The sequence below is a fragment of the Lycorma delicatula genome, chromosome 3 (assembly GCF_047948215.1).
Source record: "Lycorma delicatula isolate Av1 chromosome 3, ASM4794821v1, whole genome shotgun sequence".
Classification (NCBI taxonomy): domain Eukaryota; kingdom Metazoa; phylum Arthropoda; class Insecta; order Hemiptera; family Fulgoridae; genus Lycorma; species Lycorma delicatula.
In genome coordinates, this window is record NC_134457.1 from 92,010,647 (window position 1) to 92,032,192 (window position 21,546).

General features: G+C 29.6%; 1 protein-coding gene across 1 annotated transcript in view; it reads right to left on the minus strand.

Annotated features, from left to right (window-relative positions):
• The window catches only part of LOC142321792 (rac GTPase-activating protein 1-like), a 39,688-nt gene extending 20,899 nt beyond the window's left edge, over positions 1-18,789 (minus strand). Inside the window, exons 1-7 of the mRNA XM_075360187.1 lie at positions 18,694-18,789; positions 14,108-14,216; positions 11,307-11,554; positions 9,681-9,825; positions 7,580-7,734; positions 2,399-2,573; positions 567-753 (exon numbers count right to left, since the gene is read on the minus strand). Of these exons, the coding sequence (XP_075216302.1) occupies positions 567-753; positions 2,399-2,573; positions 7,580-7,734; positions 9,681-9,825; positions 11,307-11,554; positions 14,108-14,216; positions 18,694-18,720 (1,046 nt within the window). The 5' untranslated portion in view covers positions 18,721-18,789. The remainder of the gene's footprint in view (positions 1-566; positions 754-2,398; positions 2,574-7,579; positions 7,735-9,680; positions 9,826-11,306; positions 11,555-14,107; positions 14,217-18,693) is intronic.
• Between the last annotated feature and the right edge of the window lie 2,757 nt (positions 18,790-21,546).

Below are 21,546 nucleotides of genomic sequence, written 5' to 3' on the forward strand. Positions count from 1 at the left end.
GTGTAGTGAAAATCAAACTGTTAAATACATCACAGAAGTTTGCCCTAGGACAGCTTATGAAGGGACTCCTGAAGATTTCCTGATAGCGAATAAAAAATCAGTAGTTTATATTAATTTGTTAGTGTCTGTAATTTTTGACTGTAATTGGTATTGTATCTTGGTGCCATACTCTAAATAAATAAATAAGTTGAACTGTTAGAAAAATCTTCAATTATCCAATTATAATTAGTGAAAAGGTTAATTTATTATAATATAATATAAAAAAATAAAATTTTAATTATGTTTATTATATTCTGAATACTAACTTTAATTTCAGTAAAAAATTCACAAGCCTTGTTAGACCATATCAAGAACAATTTCTTTCTTCACAAAGGATATTAGTCAGAAATAGATAAAATCTGAAGATCTAAAGATTTCTTTCTTAGTAAATTCTGTTCAATTTGACTCAATGACTCGATTTTTAGAATGTATTCAGACTTTTATAATAATTTCATAATTAAAGAACAAAGCAATGTCTAAAAAATCCATAAAATGTTGATAAAATTGATACAACATTAACTACTTACTTTTTTCCACATGGATAACAAGCCTCAGGTTTAATTATTGTTTTGCTGATCAATGAGTGAGTTCTGGTGTTCACCATGTTCATGTTAAATGGAAACAAATTACTGCCTGGACTCTGAAGCCCAACATTATTTTTACCATGTTCTGAATTGAATTTCTGATTCTCATCATTTTCAGATTCCCCAGAATCTGCAAGAAGTCAAAATTATTAGTAACCCCAGGAAAAAACAGACTAATAATAAGATCAATAAATTAAAAGAAAAATTACCTAAAAATGAAGCGTAATCCTGGTTAAATTAACCGTGGGGGTTCAAAGACATTTTTTGTTTTCTAGTTAGTGAACATTGATTTACTAAATTATTGATAGACAATTTATGAAATTTTATTATCATAAATATAAAATGAATAGTTTTTAAAAATGACCTTCAATACAGCCAAAACTAAACATTTTAAAATGAAAAATTTGTTAATTTCACACTTAAGTATGGCTCCAAACAGGTAACAAAGGATCCAAATCATTTTAGAACTAAAATATCATAAATGAGAAGAGAGCTTATGAAAAAAATAAAATAATTACCTAAGTTTTAAGAATAATTAGAAATAAATATTAAATTACAGGTAATAAATCTATTTCATAAATTGATTATAATATGAAAATTTCACTGAAGAGTTTCTAATTAATTAACTCTGATAATTTCTCGCATTTTTTCTATGACCTTTGGAATAGAATTTTATAGAACCTGAAATCTCTAAGAATTCTTTATGTATCTCTTAAAAGTTTTCTCAAATTTTGAATTTCTCAATATTGGGACCATGGATGTGGTAGATTTTTAGAATAAAAAATCTAATAAGAATATATAATATCTGGACACCCCTCCACAACATTTATTTGGCTGAAATCAGTTGTAGAAAATAGAAATTCCCAATTTATCACAATTTTCTTCACTTTTTTCAAGTAAGTTTACCTACTAAATAAAAATTTAAATAAAATATGAAGCAAATTTGTACAAATTTACATAATTACTACAGCACTAAAATTTACTTTTGCTTGTTGATAGTAAATGTTTTAATTTCAATAAGCAATTAGGAACCAATATTTCCTGTCTGGTCTCACATCTTAAAATCTCATATGTTATAAACTCTTAGATATCAGATGCTTCTGCAAAGCTCAAATTAAACTCCAAGCAGTAGTAGATCTAGAATTTGAAGTACATAAATGATTTGTATCTAATAGAATTCATCATATTTTGGTATGGAAACAGAAAAAAAAAACAGTTTTCTTGAAAGTGTAGGTTCTACATCGACAAATAAATAAAGATATATTATTCATTTGCATCATATTTTATAAACCTTGCACTTATCCTGCTCAGAACAACAGCAGAATTAAAAAATCTCAGCATAAATAAATAAATAGCTACGTAAAAATAACATGTTAATCTTGTAATTACATTTCATTTTATAAAATCTATAGAACCCAATACCTTCACTGATAATGAAATTGATTTATCAATTCAACCCAGAGCATGGTGTATTGTTTCTGAGATTTGTTTCACTTTCATCAAAATTTCTTTCATAACAGGACTGTATAATTAGTCATTATTTATGCTTTGTTTGGAAAAATACATGACATTTGAGATAAAGATTTTGGTACAAAAAAACAAATTCTGGTTTTATAACTTTGTTTTAGAAAAAATCAGTACATATGAGTATTGCATTAAAATAATTTCCTTGTAAATAAAATCCCCTATCCCAGATTTGAATAAAGATTACTTGCAAAATGTTGAATCATATACAATAATATAAAACTAGAAAAAACAAATAGAATATTACCTACCTGTGGACATTTGTGGAGCAGATGGTGTAACTGGCTTTAAAGGTGGAATAATTGATGTAGATGATGGATATGTTTCAATGACAGATGAAGCTGTTGGCACACCACCACCATCCAAATCCACCCTTGTTGTTGCTACCAGACATTCACCAGGACCAGCCGTCAAAATTTCACTTCTCTGAAAAAATGTTATTTCTTATCAGGAAAGATATGACCAAAATTGTTTTCTTCATAAATTTTACGAATTGATATACTTCTTTATTGTAAAATTTTGTTATTTGTTTTTAATTATATTTCAGCTTAACTACATTTTTTTATGGGGTAGGGAATTTCAAAGTGATAAATTTTATATATCCATCTTCATTTGTTGCTTTTCATTTTTTTTTTCAATATACATTTATAACCACTTTATATTTATAGTTTCCTTTTTGTTTTGCTTCCAATCTTTTTTTGCACTCTTCATGGCTACTTCCTTATATTTTGTTAAAAACGTTATAACCTTTTTATTAAATCTATAAAATGACTTATACATTCTAATTTTGCGAGCAATTATAATATTTCTGTTATTGATCATACAAGCTACAATGTATATAAAATACAATACTTAGAATAAAATAAAAATAACATAATCAGTTAAAAATATTTTAGTAACATAGTTATCAATAACTCCTCTATGAAAAATAATAAAACTTAAGTGTTTAAAGTAAACTTTCTTTGCCTAGATGAATTTAGTGAAATTATTGTTCAAGGTAAAAATCTACATTTTTGAACATGATTTTTGTGTTCTGCCCACACATTTTTACTCTGCAAAAAAACCTAGAAACAAATTGTGCCTTCATGAGGATGCAAACTTGTTAAATGTTGAATAGTCATCAATCTTCACTATCACCAACAGTAGAGTAATATATTCATACCTGAAGAAACATTCTTAAACCAAGTAGTAATTTATCTGCTGTTTATGCTTCATGTTTCTTGTTTACCTTATTTTTCTTATCCTGTAACATGGGTTAGGAAATAGAGGAGAGGCCACTACCTTGTTCTACTGCTCCTCACCTGTAATCCTTTCTACCTCCTCCGCCATAATTAAATAGCCTCCTTAACTTTACTCATATTTTACTTGGTCAACTTTTCCTACTTATTTCCTAATTCAAAGTTTCCACCACTTTTCTTTCTTCCCTCATTTTTTTAACAAACTCTAAATATATTAATCTTGTTTTTTCTATACAATCCTATACATTGCCTACATTTGCACAATTTCCTAAAATCTATGAGGCTCAGCTGATAAATTTTGCACACTAGCACTCTACACAAAAACAAAAGGTACTATAGAGTTGGGCGTGACAGCACATGATAGGTGAAATACCCCTCTACAAACCTGCAAATAATGCACTGAAATCCGTTCTTCAGTTTGTTTTCAGTAGCAGTTAAAATGGAGTTGAGTACAATCAATATGTCAACACTTAAAACAGCGCGTTGAAGTTACATGAATGTGAAGCTGGTAAAGTGAGAATTGAGGAGCAGACTGGTCTCGCAGCAGACAACCAGTTTGTCACGAGAAACATCGAAAAGAGGTGTAAGATTTGCTTCAAAGTGACCGGCAAATCACCCAGCAACGCATCGCTATTCAGTTAGACATATCTAAAGAATGAGTAGGCCACATTATTGAGCAACTGGGTTACCGTAAAATCTGTGCACGATGGGTATCACGCAAACTGGCAGACAAACACAAGCAGTGTCATGTTAAATGTTGCGAAGAACTTTTACAGCACTATCATGCCGAAGGAAACAACTTCCTTTTCAATATTGTGACTGAGGATGAGAGTTGAATACACATCATTACTATCCAGAAGAAAAAATGTAAAGCATGGAATACAGACATTACAAATCAACAAAACTCACGCCTTGGCGAAGAAACTCGTTTTGACGATGATTTGGGACACCAAACATGTTTATGTGACTGACTACCTCGAACATGGGATGACTGAACTCCAAACGGTACACTGAGATGTTAAAGATCTCAGACGAGTTTGTCGGGTTTGAAAGACCACCATGCACATAATCATGCAACATGACAATGTGTGGCCTCACATATCGCAGGCCTCTAGAGAGGCTCTCTGCAAGCTGAAGTCTGAGCCTATTTCGCATCCGCCATACTCGCCAGATCTGGCTCTGTATGACTTCCACTTCTTCCCTCATCACAAGAGGATCTCAAAGTTAATCATTACACCACAGACGATGAGGTGAAGGAAACTGTGGTCATGTGAATCTAAGAAAGATCACCAGAATGTTTCAGTGACTGAATGCTAAAATTTGGCACATGTTGGGAAGAGTGTATCAGTGTAAATGGGGATTATATTGAAAAATAAATACTGCATTTTGTAGCTAAGTTATTGTACTTTCAATCATTTTTTTTATTTCATTCAATATCTCTTTTTATTCCTGTGCTACGCATGGAAATTATCAGCTGAGCATCATACATTCAAAATAAAATTCCTCTGTTTGTTTTGTCTATCATCTTTCTTGCAATTTCATTTTCATAGCTTGTAGTTTACTTTCCACCTCTCCTTTAGTAATCTAGATCCTAAAACAATATTTAATCTTATAGTTTTGTTCTCCTCTTTTTTCTTTCTTACACCAATGACATTGTTTTTCTTTATTTACTTTTACACCTTATGCTGCAATCTTTCATATCAAACATTCTAAACTTCTTTTCACTTTTACCTATATAACATCATTAGCAAACATTTTTTCTTCCTTCCTCTTTCCCCAATTTTACTTTTATCACTTAACAAACACAACCAATCATTATTACAATCAAAAATGGTGACTGTTATTATTGGTGAATATTATTTATGATAAAACTTGTAACATACACCTACATATAAAAAAATAATTCAAACTGTGTATGCCATTCTCTCTGCCTCTTGAAAAAAATTACCAAAAGTGAAATTTCACATTTTTCATATTAAACTTTATTGGTAATTTTCTCATAGAAAGAAGAGAGATGGGTAAATAAACTGATGGAGCAGTCTTTTACCTTGAGAAAATATGAATAAATTCCTTTTTGTTTCATCCTTCCAAGACCAATTTTAGCTATGATTTTTTTCTGTAAACCTTTACAATCACCAAAATAGGTGCACACACCATAACAAAAATGGCTGCCACAGGTAAAAATGTTTGATCAAAACATTTTTAAAAATATTTTACGGTCCTGAAACATGTAGGAAACAAGTGGGTGGGTAAGTTAAATTTTTTTTTTAATTGGCCAAGCAACCAGCTTGATTTTTTATGGGACACTTCAAATGGACTGACCTTAAAATGAGTATTAACAGTTAATGAAAAAGAATCTTAAAAGATAAATATAATTTCTATTTAACAATAAAATTTTACTAGAGGCTAGAATTATGGAATAGCAACCCCTTAAAATTTGATGGCTTTTCAATACCATGATCATGGAAAAGCACACTGTTAAAAAAGAGAATTAAAGATAAATGTTAGTAGTCTCAAAAGACATAATAAACTGATTTCTACAGGTCACAAATTTTGACTTCTAGGTCTCTTAAAACATGAATATTTCATTGTTACTTATGTTTTAAGAGACCTTTTAAGAGGTAGAGGAACCCCATTCACAGGCATCTAAGCAGTGTCAGGCTCACTAACAGATTCTACAGGATTTTATTACGTGTGTTTATACACCTGTGCACTACCAACTAAACATCCATCCCCTGGAACAGTTAGTAAAGCATTACTTCAGGGGGGGGGGAGGTTAATGCCACCACACACACAACTGGTCACTACAAGGAAACATCAAAGCCATATCATCACACACATCACAAAAGGATATCAAACACAGTTCCAATCAAGCACAAACACTCCCACAGGGACATGAGACCTCCTCAAACACACATACCACACGCCCACATACTTGGATACAGACCCTGCCAATGCAGAAACACAGACATCGCAAGAACTCAAGTGGAGAGAAACACGAAGCTCAAAAGGCAATCTTGGTAGAGGCGCCCATTACCCACACATGTACTTGCTGCATGCACACACTCACATACACCTAGCAAAACATGCACTCAACTCACATACCCATAACAGTCATTGGTAGTTTGGCAATACACTCAGGCACCTGGAATGGAGTGTCCACAGCCTCAACACATCAAAGTGATCCCTGTATACTCGCAGGGTCCCCCCTGCCCAGGCACTCAGATGTAGACCTACCCAGCTCGGCACCTCCGATATCTTCTTCTCTGTCTGATCTCCTCCCATAGACAGAGTTTGTCTGTCACCTTCCTAACATATCGATTCACTGCAGTCCACTCTTCCTCTCCGCTCATTAATATTCACTAAGTGTCTTCCAGCTGGAATATATTTCCATAGCCCAGGGTAGCTAATAACTCCTTTCACTCTTCCCTGAAACATGGACATCTGAAGTAGACATGCAAGGGGCTTTCCTTCTCTCCACACTCAGAAGTGACACAGAACAGAAGTGGGTGTGGTCTAAACCAAATCAGAACAGGTATGCCCTAAATCCGCCTCAGGCTGCCAGAAACTGAGTGAGACTGTAACCAAGTGAGCCAAGTGATCTATACCAACCCTTGACATGGCCTTGGCATCCGTGCAAAGATCAGCTTGAGAAGTGAATTTTCTTGAATGACAGGAATCAGTTTATATAAAACATACCTTTGACTGCTGTGATTTTTTTCTTTAGTTCATATCTTCAATTTTCAGACTGCTATTCTCAGTTATTCCAAGTGTTGTGGGAAAATCACTTTTGTAAGGAATGTATTTTACCAACTTTCCCACAACCCTAATTAATTATATTAATCCACTAGAAAAGCTCAAAAAATTTAAAGTACTCTGTCATAAAATTCATGGCATGCTATACTAATAAAACCAGCTAATGGATTAAAGCAATCTATTTAATAACCAAGTATTTGTAATTCTCTTCAAACGTTTTTGAGATATGTTTGAATTTCTCATATTTGACGTTCAATTCTTTAAATATCCTAAATTTTTAATAATTAAAAAACATAATTATCACTAATGAAGTATATAGTATATACTACAAAAGCCTCTGATATAAAATTTAAAACAATGTTATAAAGATTATCTTTTAATAAATTTATAGATATTAAACAATAAAATAATTATTAAAAGAATATATGCAATCCTCACAGCAGTATTTAAAGCAGAACGCCTCCTCTTTGGACTAGTATGATGTCCATCAGATATTGCAGCACGTGACTTTCTTATCTTTCTAGTAAGCCGTATTGAATCAATATCTAAATCATCCTCAGATCGAGAATAGCTCAAATCAGATAAGAAAGACCCTGAAATAAAAAAGTACTTGAATTTTATTTATAAAATAAATGTTTATAATTGAAGAAATAAAAAATATGATATAAACAGATCCAAAAATTAATTCTTTTGAGAGTATAATGCAAATTCTGTTTAATCCCAGTATTTCCATTAAAAATATCACAAGTTTCAAGCACACCAATTAATTTTAATTCTCTTTGGGCGCTAATTAAAATTAGACCATCATGATTTTTACATTTAATATCATGGAGCACATAATAAAAATGTATTAATGTATTATTATTATATAGGTATAAATGCTGAGTAATCTACAAATTCAGTTCAGGTGAATTTAGGCTTTTGCCCACTGGGCTTTGAAACCTGTTTCAGGTTCTCCATAAAAAATTAAAGGGGACATCTTTCAGGAAATTTCAATTGAATCAATGGACCTTCCAGAGGTTCGAAGTTTAAAAATGACATATTTAATGCTGAAAATACATATAAGAATAGTATTTGCCACATATATTTATAAAGGAGCTCCAGTTCTGCTGATTCACACAACTTGAAAATGAGAGAGCTGAGTAGGGGTGAGAAAGGGAGAGGGTGTGAGAGGGAGATAAAAATATGCTCATTTGAAATGGTAGATTACTCAATCACCCATCTACAACATCTTAAAACAAAACATTTTCAAATAATTAGTACCCACCATCAGAGTTCTTGACCAATATTTGTAAAAAGTAATTTTTAAATTTTCCTTCAGTTCCTGCAGAAGCATAACATTACTAGCCAATTACATTTAATAAAGTTACTTTTAAGTAATATATTACCTATTGTAATTTTAAAATGTTCTGAACTTGGTCATGATTAATTTCAGAAATTATCTTTCATACCAAAACCATAATACATAATCATAAAGCAACCAGCTGGTGTAACAAAGTGCTACCACAAAAATGGAAATTTTTAAAATTAATTTAATAAAATTAGATGGGATATGTTAAGTGCTTGTCTGTCTTTCACAATTTTCATCCAAAAAATTTATAGTGCTTTTATTAAGGCCTGATAACAGTACGTCCACAATATTCAGATGAATAGTTGAAATTTCTTTTGAAATTTATCAAAAAATATTGTATTACATTATATTACTTATAATATACTGTTAACTACAGCACTGTCCTAAACCCCCACATATCTATAATCAATCAGTTTATCTTCAGTTTTGAAGAATTGTTTCTTCAGATTAACAGACTCCTTGACAGTTTACAATTTTTTTTTTGTTTCTGCAGTTTAGGCTATTGTTGACAGGTATAATAAACTATTGACAGTTGCCATAACCAAATGAGTATGGATAACCTTAAAGGAGACAAATCACTTATCAGCATTTTCAAGCCTAACAAGCACCAAATACCAGTGTTAAAAGAGAAACTGATTGAAGTGGTTTCGTGTAGCCTTCTTCACTGAACCAAATGTAATGTTCAAATCGCCATACTGAGCTTCCTTTCAGCAGCTAAAAAAGGATGATCATAACAGTGTGTACAGCATTTGTTCTTACATTAGCTGCAAGTCTGTAAAAAACCCATAATATCTCTATCGCTAGCATGCTATACCAGATATATTAGTAGCTCTGACATCAGAGGTTGGAATTTCTTAGAATTCTACCACTCAGGTTGGCGAAGAATTTAAAAATTCATCTTTCCATATTCAAACCATATTTCTTCATTAATTAAAACGCAAGGCTGGCATTTAGAGGGAAATAAGTTAAACCAAATGACCACACATGAAAAAGTAGTCTACTATACTTAGAGAAGTTTACAAGATACTTTAATGAAGCTGTCACTTAATAGTCCAAATAGCAAAACAGTCCTCATACTACACCATCAACCACTCACTATCTTAGAAGACTGATATACCACATCATGCCAAAATATGAATTAAACATATAAAATACAGCATTATGAAAATAAAAATTAGATGTACACACCAGTTGTATCATGGTACATTGATTCATTTATTGTACTCAGCCTCTGATCAATTGTACTCAGATACTGCAGTTTCTCCTTTGTTTCATCATGTAATTTATTACGGTTATCTTGTAAAAGATTACGGATAAGCTGCATCTGTTGCTCCTATAAAATTAAAATTAACAGATTAAGGGCAAAACAAAACTTTTTTAATGACTTTACTATACATTAAGAGAATGTTTTTGTAATATTAACTAGAAAATAAAAATAACTTACATGAATCTGATCAGAAAAATATCTTTAGAAAAACCTATCCTAATATCCCAAACCCATAAAATAATTTGGAAATTCTATGGATAAAATATTATCTATTTTTTTCTCCTATCATATAAAGAATTATTTTTCTTTAAAGCTTTAACGAGTCATTAAATCAATGCTCAAATCAAAACATGTTTCTTCTTCATAAACATAACGGAATAAAATATTTATAAATCAATCTAACATATTCATCACTATAATATATCACAGCTTAGCAGTAAGATAAATGTTAGGGTTGACATACTACAGAATAACTGCTGAATATGAATATCTGAACAAACAATTCCATTCCATTTAAATGGTACACCTAAAACTTATAAACAACAGAATATAATGAGTTTTGATAATAATGATTTTTTAAAACATTCATCTAGTTTAAACAAATGGTTACAAAATTCATAAACGTAACTTCACAAATATAAATAATATGTATGTAGAAAACTTTACTACAATATACATTATATGCTCTCCTCAACAAACTTCACATAAAATCATAGAGGATACATATGTTTTATTCAGTCAACTATATGTTCTGATGCTAGCATAAATGTTTGTTTAGATGCTAGCTTTAAGTAAAGTTGGATTATTTATTGTTAATCCAAACATATAGCTAGCGGAATTTAAATGTTAAAAGTCACTTTAGCTACTTTTATTAAAAGAATATACAAAATTATGACATGAATCACATTTAAATCTTAAAAAAAAGAATAGAAATAAATCTTAAAAAACAAGCAATAATAATAATAATATAGCATTTAAAAGGTTACAACAATACTATTAATAACAAATCATTTCCACACATAATCTTATATATACTTACACAAAAAAAAACCATAAATTATAAAAATCATTGCCTTTTTCCATTACATATAATTTGTAACTGATAAATATTTTATTTTAAAGTAAATCATATTGAATATACCAAATCAAACTTTCCAATTGCAGGTGATTACTCATCATTTTTCTCCACACAAATTGTGTAAAACATGATATGGTTAAACCTGATCATGTATATGATCCAGATTAAGTAATTTAAAAACAAAAGCCTTAATGGTTTCTCAGATTTACACTTTTAACAGATAAGGAAGAAAAATCATCAAGGAAGATTTTTTCTATTTTTATTCAAATCTCTATAAAATGAGACATATATGTATATATATAAATATCAACTATGATGTAATTTAAGTATTATTACTGTTTTAACAGCTGCAAAAATGGGAAAGCCAGACTTATCAGTAATCACCCTCACAATTAAATTTTTTTATAAATAAATTAATAAAAACTAAAAGAATGTATGTATGTGTAAATGTTTTCTTTATAATTCTAACCATGGTAATTATATCTTCTTCAGCCCTCTTACGCTGCATTTTTTCTTCATCTATGAATCTTCGAGAAAGTTTTAGTTTAGTTTCCAAATTATCTCTCTCCTTTGTTAAAGATTTCAGTTGTTTTTCTTTATTTTTAATTATTTCCTGAAAATCTTTTTCTTTATTTTTAACTATTTCCTGAAAATCTTTTTCTTTATTTTTCAATTCTGATATGCACCTTTCATGGACCTCAACGTATGACATGAATGCTGAAACAAAATTTATACATTCATGATAAAGAACATCATAAATGAAAATAAAATCTTTTTCAATTTTCAACTAGTAGTAGTTCAACTATTACTAATATAAATAATAAATTACTATTACAATATTAATTATTATTGTTATTTGTGTTCAATTTAACAGTATTCTACCTTAGATGTACTCTGATCCATTAAACAGGCGATTAAATGTACTTCAAATGCAATTAAATATAATTATGGGCTACTAGTCACTTAGTGCAAATCCTCAATATGGGCTTTTTAGTAAAGATTAAAGTGAAAAGAAACATCTGAAAAGAATCCGTGTTTTTATTGCAAGGGTAAAGACACCAAAAATCATTAAAAAGAATATTAAAATGATTCCAAAATAGTTGCTGCATGGTCACACAACTATCTTTTTATAATGTACTTTAAACAGCAAAATCACAGTGTGCACACACTCCATATGACTCCATTGTGACTGAATGGTACAACAAGAGTTACAAGATAGTAATACTTTCATTCTTACATGCCATTACTTTTCAAAATATGCAAGATTTAAAATTTAAATGAGGTAAGTGAGCTTAATAAATAAGAAGCACAGTGATATTTCCATGTCTGATAATGCATATGTACAACAATAGAGAAATCCCATAGTGGTTCAATAAAATAATTAGTTTTATACATGTTACAAATAATATATTTCCAGGCAATTTTAGTTATCCACTGTTGAACCAAATAATAAATAGATCAGTTTACTGACAGAATCAACTTTCAATGTACTTTCCTAATTCATTTGTACTGTCCTAATAAAGTGGTTGTCCCAAACAATCAGAATCCACTCATTTAGAAATATCATTGTATTTTTTTAAAATACTTTTGTATTATACAATATGAAAATGTTAATTTTTTAACTGATGTCTATTAGCATAAAATCTACATGATTCTATTATGGTACCAGTCAGGAGCTTACATGCTGTTGTTTCATGTGTCAATATTATAACAATGCAAGTCATCACTGCTTTTGCAAATCAATTTCTCAGATTTGTTATCTTGTTACTGCTTAGTTGGTTTTAATTAGACTAATTATATATTTATAAACAATTATAAACCACACACATGTATGAAAACATATGTACATTTTAGTTTTGTAATATTTTGAAAATAATAAGTCACATTAAATAAAATTAAAAGCTATATACATTAATCTTTACTTCCTTGTACAAAGTAAAGAAAGTATTGTGTGATCACAAAAATTTCAGTTTTCAGATTTCAACAGAAATATCCACTTTAACCATCCCTGAATCCATTTTGACTAGTTTCGGCATGACATCTGTATGTATGTATATATCTCGCATAACTAAAAAACAATTAGCCGTAGGATGTTGAAATTTTGGATTTAGGACTGTACAACATCTAGTTGTACACTTCCCCCTTTTGATTGCAATCAACTAAAAACTAAAACTGTCCAACTAAGCCCAAAATTCAAAAAAAAAAATTGAATTTTGGACTTTTTATAGTAATAAGCCCTCATTGAGAGCTTTTCAACAATCTATCATAAGTGGTACTTATTTTCATTGGTTCCAGATCTATAGTCAAACGAAATTTTAATTAATGAAATATTTAGATTTCATTTTGATCGCCTTTTTTATTTATTTATTTTTTTAAATTAAATATATTGATTTATTAATAATTATTAACCCGTGATTGTAAAAAAACTTTTACAATAAATAATAATTCAATAATAACAGTAAAATAAATATGAAAAAATTCAGAAGTTATTAGTGAAATAAAATTTTATTAACTTTTAAAAATGTATATGTAATTTAATAGGCATTATTACATATGTGTATATGTAATAGTTTGTAAAACATTGACTATTTAATATTAATTGAAAATTATAATTTAGAATCTTATTATTTTTAGATTTTCTTAGCAAATTCTTATAAAAATGGTATATTTATTTTTAAAAAAAATCATATTTAACTATTTGACAGAAAAATTAAAATACATTTTTGAATTGTATTCAATTTAAAGTAATTATTAAAACTTTTTTTCACTTGTGTGTAATATGCAAAATATTTCTGGTGTCGTATAAATAAACGTTAATAATTACAATATTCTGTTTAGTGAACTCGTGTATACTGGTTACAAATATTAATTTTGACTTACGTTGTAGAATAATCAAGGGACTTTTACCCTAACCAAATGTTTCAGGTAAGATTGTCGAATTAATAATTGGATAAATATTTGATGTTACATTATTTAAATACGTACATTATTTTTTAAACATTAATTTTCTTTGGAATAAAGAATTACTTTAAGTCAATAATATTTTTTTTCAATATTAATTCCTTACCAACCTCTCAAAACAAATTAATATGATACAAATTTATTTAAAAAATTAAATTTATAAATTTTTATAAATTAATGCATGTAAAATGTATTTAAAACAGCTAGTAATCAACAGTTCAAGGGTTGGAGTTATAGTCAAAATGTAAGAGGTGCTCTTTACACAAAATAACTAAAAAAAAAGGTGGTACCAAAAATCTTTTAATTTACCTTGAAGGCAATCCTCATTATTTATTTTTAATGTGATGAGTCTCATCAACTCATCAAAATCAGCCAATAAATTCCCAACTGTAACGTGGTTTTCATTCATCATTGAGCACTGTAAAAATAAAAAAATGTAGATGAGAAGAAAATTATATAATAAAAATCTATTATAAAGTTTTAATAATGAAACAATTATCTTGTTTCTATTATACTATCTTGCTTCCATTTTTATCAGTCAAAATAAGTTATCTATTAATATATTAAAAATAAAAAAAGAAGAGGAAAGAATAACAGAAGAGAAAGTAACAAGATACCATTTAATCATGCAAACTCATAAAATTAAACAGTCAAATTTGTATGACCAACTGTAAATTGTTCTATTACACACAATTGTAAAAACTGCCACATCTAATTTACTTTCAATTTTTATTCTTAAGTGCAGTATTTTATTTATAAATATAAAAGCTTCAAATTTATGATAAAATCAGTTAGCTTATGCTTTGGAAGCTGTAAAAGAGTTCACCAATGCTATCAACTTCATTTCTTTGTTTGAGCTGGAAGCAGCATTAAAGGCAGTAAGAAATAGGAAAGTAGGGGAGATCAGTATAATGAGAATTTTTTAAATAAGGTTTCCTACTGAAGCGAATGTTATATTTTATAAGATTTTGTACAAATAATATACTTCCAGACAATTTTAGGTATCCACTGCTGAATCCAATAATAGTTAGCATCTGTGAAAATTGTAATTGCTCTACTCTGATTACACAATATATTTCAAGATTTTAACATAAGAGCAAGTGCAATAGCAGAGGTTAAATTGCTGTTGGAACAGAAATTCTGTAAAGGTCTTTCTTCCATAGATCTTTTCACCCTGCAGCTAATTATGGAGAAAAGAAGAGAGTATATAATTTGGAATCACATATTGTAATAACTGCTTAGAAATGGCTTTTGATCATGTCAACAGAAAACTATTTTGGAAGAGTATTAATGAGTAATGATTAATCTTCATTTAGTTAAATTTAAATGTATGATGAAATGTATGATGATTTAGTTAGATTTTATGTATGATGAAAAAATATATTACAACTAAAAATTTATTCATTAATGTGTTCAACAAGAGTGTTCATTATTATCCATTTTGTTTAATTTATATCTTAAAAATATAATTTATTTATGGGAGTTACAAGCATTCTTTGGTATTTTAATAACTGATATATAAATAGTATATTAATTGTTTATTATTTTCAAATGATACGATTATTGCAGACAACAGCAAAAGTGAATTGTAGTAAAGTACATTTAAATTTTGTAAGTTGATAGAACAATTTTCTTGAATCATAATCTCTAAAATGAAATTTATAAGTTTTAAAGGAAAAGAACCTGTTAAGATTAAGAACTGAAATTAAAAATATTACCACTGAAGATGTATGTTTCATTGATGTTTATGTTTCTTTAAGATACAAGTTCACTGCTAGAAATTATATAAACAGGACTTCCTCCTTATGCAAATTGTTTTGCACGCAGTTTGCACACTTGTGTAATCTTACCCCTCAGATAATCAAACAAATACTTATGGATGATTTTCTCAAATACTTTGTGTAAATACTAATGCTATAGATAGTTTTAAAACTCCAGTAGTGAGACTACCAATGAAAACCAAACATAAAAGTAGTACAAAAAAAATCCCTTTCGGCACGCCAGAAGGCAGAGGTAGATTTCATCAGTGCTAAGGAGGGGATAAAACCAGCATTTAGAGGTCCCGGGTTTGAATCCCAGTCAGGCATGGCATTTTCACACACACTACAAATCATTCATCTCATCCTCTGAAGCAATACCAAACAGTAGACCTGGAGGTTAAAAAAAGGTAGAGGATAAAAAAGATTTCCACCTTAAAGTAAAGAAAAACTTCAAATTTACTCAATACGACAATGGTTGCATGTGAAAAAAGTTTCATATGTTTAGCATACAACAAGCCCCATCTTCTTACAATTCCAGCAACATTTTGGTCATCCCTTGCCACAAGGGTTGGTCATATCCAAAATTGTTTCAGAGAAATGTTTTAGGTAATGTTTAGAGAACTAACAATCACTAAATAGATTAAATACTGTGCCTATTAAGGGAGGTATGATTTTTTTTTTGTCTTCAAAACCCCATTTTTTCCACCCCCTGGGCCAATGGTTAGTGATATTAAAAAACTTTACTTTCATAAGTTTTAGGCCCTTATGCAAAAAAAATAGTAGGAACTTTAAAGTGAATTCAATATTTTACTTAATAAGAAATATATAGCGGTGGTTTTGGGGTCTGGAGGATGTGAAACGCAAAGATATGTCAAAATTTTCCAGAAGTCAAATCATGGTACCCATACAATAGGTAGCTTTCTCATGAAATCTACTAAAAGAGCACTTAATCCTGTAATAATTAGAGATGCCATTAAAATTGGTCAGTGTTATTAACAGTTTACAAGTCTGTGTAAAGAAAATGAAAGATTTTCAGTGACCACTTTTACTAGGTGGGCAAATAAGCTCATAAGGGATCCTGAGGCCTATGAGTAAATGACTGGTTCCATCTAATCTTATCTGATGGTACCTATCTATGGATTCTGATGGATTTGAATTAGAAAAGTTTCAACTTTGAGTAAGAAACATTAAGTTTTTAATTAATTTTACTGTGCTTGATAATTAAAAAGAGAAAAGAAGAAAAATGTAATATCAGCTTCCTTCTGTCAGGAAGATCTTTGAAGCTTTTGTGAATAACTGTAAGGCATTATTCAGTAAGGCTGCAGGTAAATTAATTAAATAATGGTGGTGTTAAGGGTAGATGTGATTTAAAACAACACATAGCCTCAAATTTGAAACCTGCAGAATAAAAATATACTAATTAGGCATTACAAAGATGTATTAAGTTTTAAATCTATAGAAAGATACAGCCTAAAGGCTCATATACAATGGGAAAAAAATCAGATGTAGCAAAAAGAGTATCTCACTGGAAGTGAGCTACCAACCATTCAAGTTCACTAGTAGAGATGTACAGAAAGTAGAGGTACAGTACAGCAGAGTAATAGTACAGCCAATAAAGGTTTAGTAATTAAGAATCTTGTTGGGAGAATGGGTACTATTTCCAAAGCAAGGATTGACAAAATCTGGCTAATGATGTCTGATTTTCTACAATGAATGTGGCTAGATCAATGTTAATAATTATAGTAACAGACAATTAACAAATAGAAGAATGTTTCTTAAACAGCTATTGAGCGAGTTTGTGGAACTCGCTAGGAAGAGTATAAATCAAGTATAGCAATTCTAATCACCACACCAACAGGCAGCAAAATCCTCAGTAAATGACCACCAAAAATTATGCATTATATACCAAAAATACCCTTAGTATTTTTTCTTGGAGAATGCTATAAAATAATGTTCAGTACTTAAACAAGATGACTGAATACGGAAAATAAAATTTTACATAACTTTTAATAGTTTCTCACTCTCCATGAAAAATTTACTTTAAATAAATCGCACATTATATGCTGCTATATATGAGCAATAATTTATTAAAATGTTTCTATCTAATTATTTTTTTAAATTTATAAACTGCATCCGACAAAGGAGGTTAAGTTATAACTGGAAGATACTTATGGGATACAATATAGCAGTTAAAAATAAGAACGAAACTGATTCTAGAGAACCTAAATACCACTTAATAAAGATAATATACCCTATAGAATATTTAATTAATGTATGTTGAATTTTATGAACTGACAAACACTATGTAAAACTATGTAGTTAAAATTACTAACAGTAAAAAAATAATCCCATTTAACAGTTTTCCTTGTCAATCAATGCAATTATAATATTGTTTTAACTTCTAGAAAGTACCCTATAGAAAATTAGATTCATCTATCAAAAAAAATTAAATATAAGACATTCAAAGTTGCTAAAAGCTACTTTGCTTTTATACAGATTTGAATACTACAGTAGATACCAGAGCACTTTGGTGGTTGCAGTTCAATTAACCACACATCTTAGGAATGGTTGGTCTGAGTCTATGCCACTATCTCACTGGGCCACAGAGCAGTTGCTTACTGTGTATTAGTCAGCAGATTGCAAGATACACAATAGGAAAATAAATAACGCTTGAAAATCCTTTATACCTAAAACCTAAACCACTAAATAGAAAACTGGAAAAGGATCGTTTACATCAAAGCAACATTTGTTTGAAGCATGTCAGACCATACAGTTCTATAAATTGTTCAGTAAATAATTGTTTCTTTGATACTTACAATTAATATGTGTATTAATTATGTATTATGAATAATAGATGGATTATTATTCAAACCAATTAATCAAAATAAACATATTTATGCGAACAACATAATAAAAGCTCGTTTCACGTATTTTGAATTTCAAAACAACGAATGTGATAAATCATTTACCTGGACACCTTTTTCAACAGTTTTTTAACAAATGAAAGAGACGTGAAAAAATGATTACCAAACTTGACTATTTTCGTGATCGCGGTAAAACGTTTGTTACAGTTACTCATTACATTCATTAACTGGAAATAATATTAACTAATTGAAAGATGAATTAATTTACTACCTGGTTTTTTTTAATAAATATGCACATATATAATTGACTACCACGTTTAATAGTAGAATTATTCAACTATTATACAAAAAACACAACTAACACTCATCTCAACAAACGAAAACATGCAGCAAATAACGTTCTCAGTAGTTCAAAATAATCATAACTGCCAACCTTTAGATTTCGAATAAAAAGAGGAAGATGATATTTCATTAACTTTCTACAGATGGCTACATCTAAAAATTTAATTTTAAAAGTCTAATAATTGAATTTGTAGCTTATAATTACAATAAACAATTTTAAATTACACTAAGAAATAGGCAGTACGTTACGATTATAAATTATATGTACTCATGGAATTACTATATTAAGTACAATTGGAAAATAACACAGATTTCAACATCCTGAATTTTAATTACCTCTGACTTGCACGAACAAAAGTTTTTACAATCTGTAAACCTGTAATTTTGGTATCCATGTTTAAAAAATACAATTTCTTTTTAATTAGTGATTATATATTTAATTATAAGGTAATAGATATAAAAACTTTACATTCATCTAAGCAAAAAGTTTTCACTCTAAATTAAATTTCTAATTTGGAGTGCTGGAAACGGTGATTGTCGTGGCGTTGCATGTAGCGCTGCCGAGTTTTTCTTTATTAGCCTTCGGGACCACCGTTAGATATTGCTTCAGAGGAGATTAAATGCCAGTTTTGTGAAACTGCCATTCCTAACCGGGACCTCCAAATGAATGACCGAGACGCTACCATTCGTGCCACGGAGGCCGGCAGCGCTGATGTTTTAAGTTTTAATTTTTTTTATGTATTCAAAGAGTATTTCTGATTTAAACTGTGTTTTCCATTTACATTGAATCACAGTTAATGAACTGCGTTTGATTTTCACATTGTTGACGTTTGTGTATTTTTCACTTTAAATATGGTGTTTTGTTCTTTTATGTTAATGTTATTAATAAAAGTTACATCCTGTTTGTCCTAAGGAGAACCTCTTCTTCTTTCTTTCCTCTGGCAACTACCGTTCCAATACTTCAGAGGATGATATGTATGAGTGTAAATGAAGTGTAGTCTTGTACATTCTCAGTTCGACCATTCCTGAGATGTGTGGTTAATTGAAACCCAACCAACAAAGAACACCGGTATCCACGATCTAGTATTCAAATCCGTGTAAAAATAGCTGGCTTTACTAGGATTTGAACGCTGAAACTCTCGACTTCCAAATCAGCTGATTTGGGAAGACGTGTTCACCACTAGACCAACCCGGTGGGTCGTCCTAAGGAGAACCTATTTCAGCTACAGCGGCCAAGTTTGTTTTTTCAAACAATCACATTGTTTTATTAATGGCCCTGTGTACATAATTGTATTGGTTTTTAAAACAATTTTCTCAGTGTGGATGTAATTGCATCATGAATTTGTTGTTTATGTATTGAAATTTGTCTATCTGGATTCTTTAGTATTAATTTGCTTCAGATAAATAGTTTTATTATGAGAAGTTTGTCCTCATAAACATTTTTGTAAAAGGGAAACACTGTGTTGCCAGTACACTTTTTGAACCTGACATTTTCTATAGATTTTGAATGTTTCTGTATATATTTCATGGTTGTAATGTTTGTTTCAAAAGTTCATAATTTTGCCTTATTTGAATTGGCAGTAAAGGTTATATTTACCTTTGAATGTGAAAGGCAAGACCTTTTACCTATATAATTGATTAAGTAGTTTATTAAAATATACATCTAATATATATTTAATAATTTGTCTGCTAACTTAATGTACATATATTTATGTATGCTAAATATATATATATATGTATGTATGCTAAATTCTCTTTCCCCCTGGCAATTTAAATTCTGTAATAAGTGGGACATCTTGGTTTTGCAGTTTGAGATAAATAGCTGATAAAACTTAATTACCTACTGTTCTGTTCATTTTGTATGTTGAATGATTGCATTTAAGTACATAATGATTTTTTACTTATTGTCGATGGAAAAATAAAAAAAAATGCCTGCTAAACATGAAAACTCCACAAAAATTTAATTAATTCTCCACTACCAACCTGTCTACATTTATACAAGCTAAACGTAAAACGTTAAAATAATGGAGGTGTTGCAGATGGTCCATTATCAGGTAAACCTTGAACTAGTTACTCTTAACTAAAACAAATAACTTATTGCAGAAACAGTAGTTAAGAGCTTTAAATATCATCCAGAAATGCTTCTGTTTGGCTGGAAACATCCACAATTATTTATTAAGGAATTGAAGTTTAAATTTTATTAATTAGGATTTCTTAATGCAATTCAGGAAGATAAGTTTGATGGAAGGAATTTATTATTTGTTGTAAAGCAAACACTAATTTTCTAGCTTAGTGATACAATCTGATGAAGCATATTTCAAATTGTGGTAAACTAGAGCACGGTTGTATTTATTAGTCCAATGAAAATTCTTGAATAATAAAGAAAATTAATGTTTGGTATATTTCAACAAAAGTGTAAAAATATGATTCATATGGGTAAATGTTACAAGAAGTTGTTATTTTTGAGCTATTAAACTCACTATTTTGTTATTGGCCATATCTTTGCCTAGCAGCAAGATTGCCTTCAAATTATGACTGCTTTGATCAACTTTTCCTTAATAAATAGGATTCTGAATAACAATTGAATGGCCATCACATTCACATCAATTTTTCATTCTGGATAATTGACAGTCATGTAGTTTATTAATTTTGTTATTCACTTGGATAGGTGATGTATTCACAGGTTACTTACTTGTGACAGTTGACAACACTATGAACAACTTCTTATTTATATTAAACATGTAATGAAAGTTTTTTTATTATAAACTGGAGGAACTTGTCT